The following is a 15,195-nucleotide window of genomic DNA, read 5'->3' as shown; positions in this document are numbered from 1 at the left end:
TCTCGGCATTACAGTACGAGTCGCCTTATCTTATTTTTCATTCTGATAAGGTAGTTTTACGTACAAAGTTAGGTTTTCTTCCTAAAGTTGTTTCTGACTGGAACATTAATCAGGAGATTGTGGTTCCTTCATTGTGTCTTAATCCTTCTTCTCAGAAGGAACGACTTCTACACAATTTAGACGTGGTTCCGTGCTCTAAAATTTTACTTACAGGCGACCAAGGATTTTTGTCAGTCCTCTGCCTTGTTTGTGATTTTCTTGGAGAAACGTAAGGGCCAGAAAGCTGCGGCTACTTCTCTTTCTTTTTGGCTGAAAAGTATCATTCGTTTTGCTTATGAAACTGCTGGACAGCAACCTCCAGAGAGGGTTACGGCTCATTCCACGAGGGCTGTTTCTTCCTTCTGTGCATTCAAGAATGAAGCTTCTGTAGATCAGATTTGCAAGGCTGCAACTTGGTCTTCTCTTCACACTTTTTCAAAACTACAAATTTGACACTTTTGCCTTGGCTGGGGCCGCTTTTGGGAGAAAGGTTCTTCAAGCAGTGGTGCCTTCCGTTTAGGTTCCCTTTCTTGTCCCTCCCTTATCTGTGTACTCTAGCTTGGGTATTGATTCCCAATAGTAATTAGATGATCCGTGGACTCATCGTGTCATTAAAAAGAAAATTTATGCTTACCTGATAAATGTATTTCTTTTTTGACACGATGAGTCCACGGCCCGCCCTGTTTTATAGACAGGTTGTTGGTTTGTTATAAACTTCAGACACCTCTGCACCTTTTTGCTTCCTTTTTCTCCTTTACTTCGGTCGAATGACTGGGGTGGGAGGGAAGGGAGGTGATATTTATCAGATTTGCTATGGTGCTCTTTGCTGCTTCCTGCTGGGCAGGAGTTATATTCCCAATAGTAATTAGATGATCCGTAGACTCATCGTGTCAAAAAAGAAATACATTTATCAGGTAAGCATACATTTTCTTTTTTTTTTTTTTAAAATGCAGATTGGAGTACTCTTACATATTGCAAGTCATTACGTTGCATTGGGAATATAAAATGCAGTGTGTATAAAAGTGTTATTCTTTAAATAAAAGTAAGGCTTATTCCGTAAATAATAAACTAAATTTGCTTTTTAAAAATGTATTTTTTGTTACACAAACTACTAATAAAATGGGATGGTGGAGAAGCCCTTTGTGATGATGCAGCTGTTTGAAAAAGAGCTGAAATAGTATTTCTGCATTGGGAACATTGGAGGGAAAAGTTACTTACACTTTTTTATGGGTTTCCTCAATTCCATTAAAGGGACACTAAACTAAATTTTTTTTTCTTTCATTATTCAGATAGAGCATGCAATTCTAAGCAACTTTCTAATTTACTTCTATTATCAAGTTTTCTTTGTTCTCTTGCTATCTTTATTTAAAAATCAGGAATGTGATGCATAGGAGCCGGTCCATTTTTGGTTGAGAACCTGGGTTATGCTTGCTTATTAGTGGGTAAATGTAATCCTCCAATAAGCAAGTGCTATCCATGGTGCTGAACCTAAAATGGGCTGGCTGCTAAGATTTACATTGCTGCTTTTAAAATAAAGATAGCAAGAGAACAAAGAAAAATTGATAATAGGAGTAAATTAGAAAATTGCTTAAAATTGGGTTCAGTGTCCCTTTTAAGTATTTTTTTTTTTTGTCTTTAGGACACCTCTGGCATTCAAGGACGTGTTTTGTCATCCTGGTAGCATTTGGAAAAGCATATTTCTCCAACATTGGTGTGTCCGGTCCACGGCGTCATCCATAACTTGTGGGAATATTCTCTTCCCCAACAGGAAATGGCAAAGAGCACAGCAAAAGCTGTCCATATAGTCCCTCCCAGGCTCCGCCCCCCCAGTCATTCGCTTTGCCACTCTGAACAAGTAGCATCTCCACGGAGATGGTGAAGAGTATGTGGTGTTTAGTTGTAGTTTTTTATTCTTCTATCAAGAGTTTGTTATTTTAAAATAGTGCTGGTATGTACTATTTACTCTGAAACAGAAAGAGATGAAGAGTTCTGTTTAAAAGAGGAGTACGATTTTAGCAGCAGTAACTAAAATCAATTGCTGTTCCCACACAGGACTGTTGAGCTGAGAGAACTTCAGTTGGGGGGAACAGTTTGCAGACTTTTCTGCTCAAGGTATGACTAGCCATTTTTCTAACAAGACTGTGTAATGCTGGAAGGCTGTCATTTTTCCCTCATGGGGATCGGTAAGCCATTTTCTTAGACTCAAACAGAATAAAGGGCTTATTATGGGCTATAAACTGGTAGACACTTTTAGGGCTAAATCGATTGCTTTATTTTAATATTATATGCAGTTTGAAGTGAATTTCACACTTTTTTAATATTGGGGAACGTTTTTAGCGCCAGGCACTTGTTAAGACGCCTTCCCAGTCAGGAAGGGCCTTTCACTGTAGTAGGCAGAGCCTTATTTTCGCGCCATTATTGTGCAGTTACTTTTGAGTACAGTACATGCAGCTGCATGTGTGAGGGTCTGGTATCCACTGAAAACGTTCCTAGAAGGCTTCAATTGGTTAAAATTGCAAACGGCTCCGGTTTCCACATTTTAAGGGTTAACAGCTTGAAAATTGGGGTGCAATACTTTGAATGCATTAAGACACTGTGGTAAATATTGGATAATTCCTTCATAGTTTTTCACATATTCAGTAAAAAAGTGTGCCCTGTTTAACATTTAAAGAGACAGTAACGGTTTTGTTTTAAAACGGTTTTAATTCTTTATTAACCAGTTTAAGCCTGTTTAACATGTCTGTACCTTCAGATAGATCATGTTCTGTATGTATGGAAGCCAATGTGGTTCCCCCTTCAAATATGTGTGATAATTATGCCATAGCGTCCAAACAAAGTAAGGACAGTACTGTCACAAATAGTAAGGTTGCCCAGGATGATTCCTCAGATGAAGGAAGTAGACATAGTTCTACATCATCTCCTTCTGTGTCTATACCAGTTATGCCCGCGCAGGCGACCCCTAGTACTTCTAGCGCGCCAATGCTTGTTACTATGCAACAATTGACGGCAGTAATGGATAACTCCATAGCTAATATTTTATCCAAAATGCCAGCATTTCAGAGAAAGCGCGATTGCTCTGTTTTAAACACTGTAGAGCAGGAGGGCGCTGATGATAATTTTTCTGTCATACCCTCACACCAATCTGAAGTGGCAGTGAGGGAGGGTTTGTCAGATGGGGAAATTTCTGATACAGGAAGAATTTCTCAGCAGGCAGAACCTGATGTTGTGACATTTAAATTTAAATTAGAGCATCTCCGCGCATTACTTAAGGAGGTGCTATCTACTCTGAATGATTGTGACAATCTGGTCATCCCAGAAAAATTGTGCAAGATGGACAAGTTCCTAGAGGTCCCGGTGCACCCTGATGTTTTTCCGATACCTAAACGGGTGGCAGACATAGTGAATAAGGAGTGGGAGAAGCCAGGCATACCTTTTGTCCTTCCTCCTATATTTAAGAAATTGTTCCCTATGGTCGACCCCAGGAAGGACTTATGGCAAACAGTCCCTAAGGTTGAGGGGGCGGTTTCTACACTAGCCAAGCGCACGACCATTCCTATTGAGGACAATTGTGCTTTCAAAGATCCTATGGATAAAAAATTGGAGGGTTTGCTTAAAAAGATTTTTGTACAGCAAGGTTACCTCCTTCAACCTATTTCGTGCATTATTCCTGTCACTACAGCGGCGTGGTTCTGGTTCGAGGAACTGGAAAAGTCGCTCAGTAGGGAGACTCCGTATGAGGAAGTCATGGACAGAATTCACGCACTTAAGTTAGCTAATTCCTTTATTTTAGACGCCGCTTTGCAGTTAGCGAGGTTAGCGGTCGAAGAATTCAGGGTTTGCAATTGTGGTGCGCAGAGCGCTCTGGCTAAAGTCTTGGTCGGCGGATGTATCTTCCAAGACAAAATTGCTTAATATCCCTTTCAAAGGTAAGACCCTTTTTGGGCCAGAATTGAAAGAGATTATTTCAGACATCACTGGGGGAAAGGGCCATGCCCTCCCACAAGATAGACCTTTCAAGGCTAAGAATAATCCAATTTTCGTTCCTTTCGCAATTTCAGGAACGGACCGGCTTCCAACTCTGCAGCCTCTAGACAAGAGGGTAACGCTTCCCAGACTAAACCAGCTTGGAAACCAATGCAAGGCTGGAACAAGGGTAAACAGGCCAAGAAGCCTGCTGCTGCTACCAAAACAGCATGAAGGGGTAGCCCCCGATCCGGGACCGGATCTAGTAGGGGGCAGACTCTCTCTCTTTGCTCAGGCTTGGGCAAGAGATGTTCAGGATCCCTGGGCACTAGAAATAGTCTCTCAGGGTTATCTTCTAGAATTCAAGGAACTACCCCCAAAGGGAAGGTTCCACATGTCTCACTTATCTTCAAACCAAATAAAGAGACAGGCATTCTTACATTGTGTAGAAGACCTGTTAAAGATGGGAGTGATACACCCAGTTCGAACTGTGGAACAAGGACAGGGGTTTTACTCAAATCTGTTTGTAGTTCCCAAAAAAGAGGGAACTTTCAGACCAATTCTGGATTTAAAAATTCTAAACAAATTCCTCAGAGTTCCATCGTTCAAAATGGAAACCATTCGAACAATTTTACCTACAATCCAGGAGGGTCAATTTATGACTACCGTGGATTTAAAGGATGCGTATCTACATATTCCTATCCACAAAGATCATCATCAGTTCCTAAGGTTCGCTTTTCTGGACAAACATTACCAGTTCGTGGCTCTCCCATTCGGGCTAGCCACTGCTCCAAGGATTTTCACAAAGGTGCTAGGGTCCCTTCTAGCGGTCCTAAGACCAAGGGGTATTGCAGTGGCACCTTAACTGGACGACATTCTAATCCAAGCGTCGTCTCTTTCCAAAGCAAAGGCTCATACAGACATTGTTCTAGCCTTTCTCAGATCTCACGGGTGGAAGGTGAACGTAGAAAAGAGTTCCCTGTCTCCGTCGACAAGAGTTCCCTTTTTGGGAACAATAATAGATTCTTTAGAAATGAAGATCTTCCTGACAGAAGTCAGAAAGTCAAAGCTTCTAAACGCTTATCAAGTTCTTCACTCTATTCTGCAGCCTTCCATAGCTCAGTGCATGGAAGTAGTAGGGTTGATGGTTGCAGCAATGGACATAGTTCCTTTTGCTCGAATTCATCTAAGACCATTACAACTGTGCATGCTCAAGCAGTGGAATGGGGACTATACAGACTTGTCTCCAATGATTCAAGTAGACCAGATGACCAGAGACTCACTCCGTTGGTGGTTGACCCAGGATCACCTGTCCCAGGGAATGAGTTTCCGCAGACCAGAGTGGGTCATTGTCACGACCGACGCCAGTCTATTAGGCTGGGGCGCGGTCTGGGATTCCCTGAAAGCTCAGGGTCTATGGTCTCGGGAAGAGTCTCTTCTCCCGATAAACATCCTGGAACTGAGAGCGATATTCAATGCTCTCCGGGCTTGGCCTCAACTAGCGAAGGCCAGATTCATAAGATTCCAGTCAGACAACATGACGACTGTAGCTTACATCAACCATCAGGGGGGAACAAGGAGTTCCTTGGCGATGAGAGAGGTGTCCAAAATCATCAAATGGGCGGAGGATCACTCCTGCCACCTATCTGCAATTCACATCCCAGGAGTAGACAACTGGGAGGCGGATTATCTGAGTCGTCAGACTTTCCATCCGGGGGAGTGGGAACTTCACCCGGAGGTGTTTGCCCAGTTGACTCAATTATGGGGCATTCCAGACATGGATCTGATGGCGTCTCGTCAGAACTTCAAGGTTCCTTGCTACGGGTCCAGATCCAGGGATCTGGACCCGTAGCTTCTTCTGAGGCTATTTTTGGGAGAAAGGTTTTGCAAGCCGTGGTGCCTTCTGCTTAGGTAACCTGATTTGCTCCCTCCCTTCATCCGTGTCCTAAGGCTTTGGTATTGGTTCCCACAAGTTATGGATGACGCCGTGGACCGGACACACCAATGTTGGAGAAAACAGAATTTATGCTTACCTGATAAATTACTTTCTCCAACGGTGTGTCCGGTCCACGGCCCGCCCTGGTTTTTTAATCAGGTTTGAAAAATGTCTTTCTCTATACACTACAGTCACCACGGCACCCTATAGTTTCTCCTTTTTTTCTCCTAACCGTCGGTCGAATGACTGGGGGGGCGGAGCCTGGGAGGGACTATATGGACAGCTTTTGCTGTGCTCTTTGCCATTTCCTGTTGGGGAAGAGAATATTCCCACAAGTTATGGATGACGCCGTGGACCGGACACACCGTTGGAGAAAGTAATTTATCAGGTAAGCATAAATTCTGTTTTTGTCAGACCCTGACTAGAATCATGCCTGTATTTAGACCAATTGCTCCTCCTTGGAGTTTGAATTTAGTTATTAATGTTCTTCTAGGGGTTCCGTTTGAACCTATGCATTCCATAGATATTAAGTTGTTATCCTGGAAAGTTTTTTTTTTAGTTGCTATTTCTTCTGCTCGCAGAGTTTCTGAGCTTTCGGCATTAGAATGTGATTCTCCTTATCTTATTTTCCATTCTGATAAGGTGGTGTTACGTACCAAACCTGGTTTTCTTCCTAAGGTTGTTTCTAACAAGAATATTAATCAGGAAATTGTTGTTCCTTCCTTGTGTCCTAACCCTTCTTCTAAGAAGGAACGTCTGTTACATAATTTGGACGTAGTCCGTGCCTTGAAGTTCTACTTGCAGGCGACAAAGGATTTTCGTCAAACATCTTCATTATTTGTTGTTTTTGCTGGGAAACGTAGGGGTCAGAAAGCTACGGCTACCTCTCTTTCTCTTTGGCTGAAGCGTATCATCCGTGTTGCATATCAGACTGCTGGACGGCAGCCTCCAGAACGAATTACGGCTCATTCTGCTAGGGCTGTGGCTTCCTCATGGGCATTTAAAAATGATGCTTCTGTTGAACAGATTTGCAAGGCTGCAACTTGGTCGTCTCTTCACACTTTTTCCAAATTTTCCAAATTTGATACTTTTGCCTCGTATGAGGCTGTTTTGGGGAGAAAGGTTCTTCAAGCAGTGGTGCCTTTCTTTTACGATATGACGAGCCCACGGCCCACCCTGTCGTGTTTTTCTAGAGACAGGTTTTTATTTTTGGTAAACTTCAGTCACCACTGCTCCTTGGCTTTTCCTTTCTCTTCCTAACTTCGGTCGAATGACTGGGTTGGGGGGAAGGGAGGAGCTATTTATGCAGCTCTGCTGTGGAGCTCTTTGCCTCCTCCTGCTGACCAGGAGGCAATATCCCATAAGTAAGGATGAAATACGTGGACTCGTAATATCGTAAAAGAAATAAATTTATCAGGTAACCATAAATTTATTTTTTACCTCTGTGATTACCTTGTATCTAAGCCTCTGCAAACTGCCCCCTTATTTCAGTTCTTTTGACAGACATCCATTTTAGCCAATCAGAGCTGACTCACTCTATATGTCACACATGAACTAACACCCTCTAGTGGTGAAAAACTGTTAAAATGCCCTGAGAGAGGAGGTGGCCTTCAAGGGCTTAGAAATTTGCATATGAACCTCCTAGGTTTAGCTTTCAACTAAGAATACCAAAAGAACAAAGCAAAATTGGTGATTAAAGTAAATAGGAAAATAGTTTAAAATTACATTCACTATCTGAATCATCAAAGTTTATTTCCGACTAGACTGTCCCTTTAATGTTGATCTCACGATTTTCTTCTTAAATGGAAAGAGTCCACAGCTGCATTCATTACTTTTGGAAAAAGGGAACCTGGCCACCAGGAGGAGGCAAAGACACCCCAGCCAAAGGCTTAAATACTCCTCCCACTCCCCTCATCCCCCAGTCATTATTTGCCTTTCGTCCCAGGAGGTTGGCAGAGAAATGTCAGAAATTTACGTTTTGTCTCTTATGGAGGGTAGTACTCTTCGGCATGGGACAGGAGTTTTAAGTAGTCCTGTAAGTCCCTCAGTGAGGGCTTGGATGAAAGTTAGAGTCCGGAGATGCAGGAAGAGTCCTTTTGCGAAACCAGAAAGCTTCTTAAAGGGACATGAACCCCCCAAAATTTATTTCATGATTCAGATAGAGAATACAATTTTAAACAACTTTTTAATTTACTTCTTTTATCTAATTTGTTTCATTCTCTTGGTATCATTGATTGAAGGAGCAGCAATGCACTACTGGTTTCTAACTGAACACATGGGTGAGCCAATGACAATCGGTTTATATATGCAACCACCAATCAGCAGCTAGAACCTAGTTCTTTGCTGCTTCTGATCTTTCCTAGATAAACCTTTCAGCAAAGGATAACAAGAGAAGGAAGCAGATTAAATAATAGAAGTAAATTTAAAAGTTGTTTTAAAGTGTATTCTCTATCTGATTAATGAAAGAAAATTTGGGAGTTTCATGTCCCTTTAACTTTTATTTCCGGAGAGCCTGAAGGCTCGCGTAGAAACAGCTGAGTCCGCAGCTTAGTAAATCGGCCCCTTCATGTTATATAGTTTTTACAAATAATATTGAAGGTATATGAGCACCAGGTATTAAACATATATTATTTATTATTGTAAAAGAACATATTACACACTCCATTTTTAAAAAAACTTCTGGGAAAAAAACAGCTTTTTTTTAAAAAAAAAAACAAAAAAAAAACTTCATCCTATTCAAAGTATAAAGATAGAATTATTTTTTCTTTTTTTTCTTTTCCACATTTGTATTTTTTTTTTAATCAAAGATTAAAATATATATATCTTTATTTCAGAAAGTGTATTTGTACTTTTGTACAGATCTAGTTTTATTCACATTGTGTAGGTGTTGAGTTGCTTAGGCGTGATGTACAAGTCACTGTTAAAGCAAAACCTAATTTGTTTTATGATTAATGCAGAAAGCCTGCAGATCTGCAAAATCTTGCGCCAGGAACAAACCCTCCTTTTATGACGTTTGATGGAGAAGTCAAGGTAGATGTGAACAAAATTGAAGAATTTTTAGAAGAAAAATTAACAGTGCCAAGGTATTTATCATGTAAATAGATTTATGTAAAGTTGAATGAGATTTTTCTCTTATTGCACTAGATTCTGTGTATAATATCTCATAGGTTCCTTTTAATATAATTTGCTGGAGAACTGTGTAAGTTAAAGGGAGATGAAACCCCCCAAAAAATATGTCATGATTCGTTTTAAATAACTTTTCTTTTAATTTTATTATAATTTTTTTTGTTCTCTTGGTAACCTTTGATGAAAAGCATGGAGATAAGTTCAGGAGCGTGCATGTGTCTGCAGCACTAGGTGACCGTTTTTCCTGCCATGCAGTTCTCCAGACGTACACGCGGCCTACCTAGGTATCTCTATAACAAACAATATCATGAGAACAAAGAAACTTTGATAAAGAAAGTGGATCGGAAATTTTTTAAATATTATTTGCTCTGTCGGAATCATGAAAATAAATTTGGGGTTTCTTGTACCTTAAAGAAAATGTTCAACAGATACCCATTGATTGAACTGAATTTGAGTTGATTATACTAACACTAAATAGTGTCCAATATAGGCATCACTACGACAGAGTTCCATTTCACATTTATTTATTATGTATTTTGCCATTTTTATACATTATAGTCCTACTAAAACTCTTCCTGCTAGAAATGGAAAAATTATTTCCCCCTAAAAAATGCAGATTTCTAGGCCTTCCTCTTAATTCTCATTGCTTTTTTCCCCGTAAAATGTTGATGGTCCATAGCCCTCCATAACATATGGTATATATTTACCGTCACTAGGATGAGGTCAAGAACCCATACAAGAGCTTAAAATCCCTCCCACCTCCGATTTCTATTCAGTTCTGATCTTGGCCTCACAGGAGATGGATGAGAATAGATGTGTTCCAGCTACTTGCTTATGGATTTATAATAGGGGAACTCAGACCAATGTGAGACCCTTAATCCTTGGGACATATCATTCACAAAGAAGATAGAAGAGAGACTTTACAGCAGCTGAATGATACAGGGAGATAGGAATACTCTGTTATGTGCGCAGTATTCCCCCTATGGGACTTCAGCCATAACTACCCTCAGACATTGCAGATACTTGTCCTTAGCTTCCCCCTGTGGGATACAGGTATTTCCTACAGATATCCTCTGCGGTACCCGTACCTGCACTGGATTGGCTCTCTAATGGATACTGCTGCAGCTACATGCCTGGTAACCCGGTTGAGGGGTGCTACTTGAGGTAAGTGACTTACCACAGCACACATACGACACAGAGGCTATCTGTAAATACTCTGACACAGGTACAGCATAGTCAAGAGACTTAACCTGCTCTGCTCATGACACACTTTTTCTTCTTAAATGGAAAGAGTCCACAGCTGCATTCATTACTTTTGGGAAATAAGAACCTGGCCACCAGGAGGAGGCAAAGACAACCCAGCCAAAGGCTTAAATACTCCTCCCTCTCCCCTCATCCCCCAGTTATTCTTTGCCTTTCGTCCCAGAAGGATGGCAGAGAAGTGTCATGATTTTTGTTTTTGTCTCTTATGGAGGGTAGTACTCTTCGGCATGGGACAGGAGTTTTAAGTAGTCCTGTCAGTCTCTCAGTGAGGGCTTGGATGAAAGTTAGTCCGGAGATGCAGGTTGTTTCTTTCTGCGAAACCATCCCAACTCATATTAACAGCTCCTCAAGCAATCAACGTTGTCGAACTTCGTTTCGCTGCCTGCTTTCTTCTCTCAAGTCCATGGCAGAGGCAATGCTACTATCCGTCACACTTGAAGGGCCGTGTTCCTGTTTCACGGCGTAGATTCCGATAAGATTGTTTCATTTTACTTTATTTGCAATGTATTGTAATGTGAATGTTTCCCAAGAGGCTACCACCTTGTGGGTCTAACTATACACAAGGGTCTCAGTGAGTCTCTTTTAGTATCTTGGAATCGAGGGTTAATATCTCCTGAGGGGGGTTATTGAACGGGGTTGTTGGGTTATAATCATGTTTGTTATATAATTCAACCTGCTTATGTGCGATGTTTACTGGGCTCTTGGTTGGAACATTGAGGCCTTTGGAAGTGACGCAGCCTTTTGGTTGGGTGCGCTTGTTTAGACTGTACGGTTCACCTTGTGTTCGAGAGTGGCTACTTTCGGTTGTTCCATTTCCGCATTCCCGACCATGTGGCGAAGAAAGTTTTCTAGTCCACAGGGGTCTGGTCATAAGAGGTGGTGAGTGCCCCAGCCCTTGGGGGTGTCCGGTGCCATTTTAATTTTCACTACTTTAGTCCATATTTAATTATCCTCTATCCAGTTATGGAGGATTCTGATGCTGAGACTGTGATAATTTCAGATTCAGTTACAGAGGATTCTCATACTGAGACTATTTTGATTTCAAATTCTGTGTTCAGTGATGAATCCGGAGGGGCCTCGTTGACGCCTGTCAACCAGTTTTGTTCCATATGCCATTTCAGAGTGCCTGGTTCCTCGGGCTCTGAGAATCAAGGGACTGCTGAGCCATCCGCCTCTGGGGGTCCTGTCCTCTGAGAGGCGAGTTCCCTACCAAATCAGTTTATGGTTCCTCCATGCGGGGTGGCGTGTTTCCCCCGGAGGTCGCAGCACATTTTCAGTTCCACATAATGTTGATGATTGTTCGTCTGCAGAGTCCAGACGTTTATTTTAGAAGGTGCTCGTGCCCTATTGTCCCCGGCCTTCCACCTTGGGGAGGGCCTCTACAGTTCCCCGCAGACGTATCTGTCCCTGAGTGTTGTGTCTTCCGTTACAGGATTGCGCGCCTTCGCATGTTGCTCAGACATGTTTTTTAGTTATTGAATGATGCTATCGTTACCAGCTACAGGGAATTTAAGTCTGATAATTCAAATGTGCACCTTATTAGGTATGTGGGGATGAAGTAATCTCCTAATTGTCATTTGTTTGAGATCTTTCCCAGTTTTGTGTGATAGGGCTCCGTTTGGCTGGTCCTGCGGGTAGGCCTGTGCCCTTTTGGGCGTTAACCTCTGGGTTGCCTTATATTTTATTTTTATCCAATGGGATAGGCTTAGTGTCCTCTGCTTGTGCGGAGGTGTTAGGGAGACTAGTCCTGTTAGTGGGATTTTTTGACCTTGAGGTATCCCTTGGTTGTACTGAGGCTCTGAGAAGTATCTTCATACGACTTCTAGCCTTGCTCCTTGGAGTGTTGGACTTTACCTAGGGGTGGTTCCTTCCTTTGGTCGGAGCTTTTGAGTTCTTCTCGCTATCTGGATTCTCTGGATATGCATTTATGCCCTTGTGTCTGGCTTTTTGGCCAGTTGGGGTGTTTAGTTCAAGGTTAAGGTTTGCCTGAACTATTAGGTGCCCTGACCTGTTTTTCTCCCTGAGACTTCCGGTTGCTGAAGCTTCGCTTGGCCTTTTTCCTGACCCAGTCTTGTGTGGTTTTGGAATCTTGGATCTCAGGGCTGGTCGGGATGTTCCACGGTAGTAGGAACTTGGGCTATGTCCTTGCTCCATCTACCTAACCTGGTCATGGTTGGCCAGGTTTTCGGAGTATTTTTTTACTCTTTGCCACAGAGTGGCCCATGTCCTCTGGTGGTTAGCCGTGTGGCTTGAGCCTCCAGGGTGGTTGGTTTATACACAGCTGCTGGAGCTGGATTTCCAATTTCTGGTGCACTTAAGGGTTGCATTCCCCTGGTCAGTTTGCCAGTGTTTCCGTGGATTCCCTGCTCAGCGGGCGAATGGGTTGGCTGTGCCTCTGCTTGGCAAGCTATTTGTCGGGGGGTTCTTTCTAGGACTTCTGTGTTGGGAATTTCTCTTCCCATTAGCTGGTGGCTTCGGGTCTTGAGGGCAGTTGTTGCCTTTCTGGCATAGTCCCTTAGGAGATATTCTCCTCCCTATGGAGATGGAGTCCTTGCTTGGGGCTTCTCCTGGATGGGAGGCGGAAAGGTGGGATTGGTTCCCCCTGGGGTTCCCCCTTGAGGCTCCTTGCAGACTTGTTGGGCTTTTATTTTAATAGATCCTTAGGTCTATGGCCTTGTTGTCTGTTTTCAGAGTCGGGTTGTACTTGTACTCTGTGGGGATGGCTGTGCTATCCTTATGCTCGTTCCTGCACCTGTTTCGGGATTCATTTGTTCCCTTGTTTTGGATCCCTGAGGATGGGTTGGTCCAGCTGGCTTTGGGTCTGCAGGTCAGGATGGCCGAGCGGTCTATAGAGCTGAGTTCGGTCGCAGTCTCCTCTGGATGTGTGAGCTTTGTTGAGTCTATCCTGTTAGCTTAGTCTGCTAGGGTATAGACTTTCCTTTCAACTGGCTCCATTGATTTCAGAAGAGAGTTTACTCTTCCTTCAGGTTCTGAGGGTATACTCTCCATCTTGGGGGGCCTCAATTGAGGTTTTATGTTCCTCTTTTTAATGACCTGTGTGTAGGTCCGGCGACTTAGGTTGCCTGGAGCGTGTCCTCTGTCTGGGGGTTGCTTTTGCGGTCTGTTTCTTACTTGGCTGCTTCTTCTTCCTCGCACATATCCTCTGTGTCCTGTATCCTGTTATGGACTCTGTGTTCTCAAACGTAAGGTTTTTCGCCTGGGTGTATTACGCACTTTTTCATGGTCGAATGCCTTGGTATTCTTGACACTGGGAGCACTTTGCCTCTTCAGTTGCAATCCGTGCTTGCAGGATGTTGGAGAGACGTCTGTTCTGTCTCTGTGCCCGGTCTTATCCCGGGTTTCACTTGGTATAGGCGTGGCCTCCTTTCCCTGTTGGACCCCTTTGGGTCTCTGTGAGCTGGGCTCACTCATGGAGATGTTCTTTTTTGTATTAGGGGACCTTTTGGTTTCCTCGGTTCTCCTTTGCCTTGTTCCCTTGGGGGTTTCGGCTGGTGTCTCCATTTGGAGAGATGAGTGGTGGAGGACTGTTTGTTGGGCAACGGTGTCTCCTGGAGGACTGTTGGCTCAGTCAAGTCCATTTGCGGTCTCTAGTTTAGTTTCTGGACTAACTGCGAGTCAGTGTCATTGGGGTTTTTCCTCTTAAAATTTTCTCGGCTTCGGACGAAGCAGCGTTTTTTATTGGGTAGAGGTTCAGGTTTGGTGCCTTCAGTATGGGCCACCTATTGTACCCTCCGGTCTTGGCATTCAGTGTCTTCTATAGCTTGGGTATTGTTTTCCCAAAAGTAATGAATGCAGCTGAGGACTCTTTCCATTTAAGAAGAAAAACATAAATTATGCTTACCTGATAATTTCCTTTTCTTCTGATGGAAAGAGTCCACAGCTTCCCCACCCGTAATTTTATGGGGGACGTCCTTATTATTCTTCTGGCACCTTTCACCCTGATATTTTCTTCTACTTGTTCCTCGGCAGAATGACTTGGGGATGAGAAGAGTGGGAGGAGTATTTAAGCCTTTGGCTGGGTTGTCTTTGCCTCCTCCTGGTGGCCAGGTTCTTATTTCCCAAAGTAATGAATGCAGCTGTGGACTCTTTCCATCAGAAGAAAAGGAAATTATCAGGTAAGCATAATTTATGTTTTTTTCTTTATCCCTGTTTGCTCTATTCTTATCCGGGAAACAGCCAGATAAGTGTGATGCCCTTCACAGCCTTCTGGCAACTCTGGGGAATCATTTTGGGTACTTTGTTTAAAATAGGTGCCTGGTCCTTTAAGAAAATCAGCAGAAGACAATCCGTTATGGCAGGGGGGTAGTTTACTGGGAGTTTTGAGGGTGTGTAAATGATTAGTGCATACTTTTCATATTTTATACATTTTTCTCTTGTTAAGTGTATCCAGTCCACGGATCATCCATTACTTGTGGGATATTCTCCTTCCCAACAGGAAGTTGCAAGAGGATCACCCACAGCAGAGCTGCTATATAGCTCCTCCCCCAGCTGTCATATCTAGTCATTCTCTTGCAAGCCTCAACCAAGATGGAGGTCGTAAGAGGAGTGTGGTGTTTTATACTTAGTTTATTCTTCAATCAAAAGTTTGTTATTTTTAAATGGTGCCGGAGTGTACTGTTTATCTCAGGCAGTATTTAGAAGAAGAATCTGCCTGCGTTTTCTATGATCTTAGCAGAAGTAACTAAGATCCATGGCTGTTCTCACATATTCTGAGGAGTGAGGTTACTTCAGAGAGGGAATGGCGTGCAGGTTTTCCTGCAATAAGGTATGTGCAGTTAAAATATTTTTCTAGGGATGGAATTTGCTAGAAAATGCTGCTGATACCGAACTCATGTAAGTAAAGCCTT

The 15,195-nt window shown here is 42.8% G+C and overlaps 1 protein-coding gene across 1 annotated transcript in view; it reads left to right on the top strand.

Moving 5' to 3' along the window:
* CLIC6 (chloride intracellular channel 6) overlaps nt 1-15,195 on the top strand; it is a 349,353-nt gene that overhangs the window by 197,942 nt on the left and 136,216 nt on the right. Inside the window, exon 3 of the mRNA XM_053705166.1 lies at nt 8,896-9,021. Within this exon, the coding sequence (XP_053561141.1) occupies nt 8,896-9,021 (126 nt within the window). The remainder of the gene's footprint in view (nt 1-8,895; nt 9,022-15,195) is intronic.

Source organism: Bombina bombina, chromosome 3 (assembly GCF_027579735.1).
Source record: "Bombina bombina isolate aBomBom1 chromosome 3, aBomBom1.pri, whole genome shotgun sequence".
NCBI lineage: Eukaryota > Metazoa > Chordata > Amphibia > Anura > Bombinatoridae > Bombina > Bombina bombina.
This window is presented reverse-complemented; position numbering and strand designations above follow the sequence as displayed.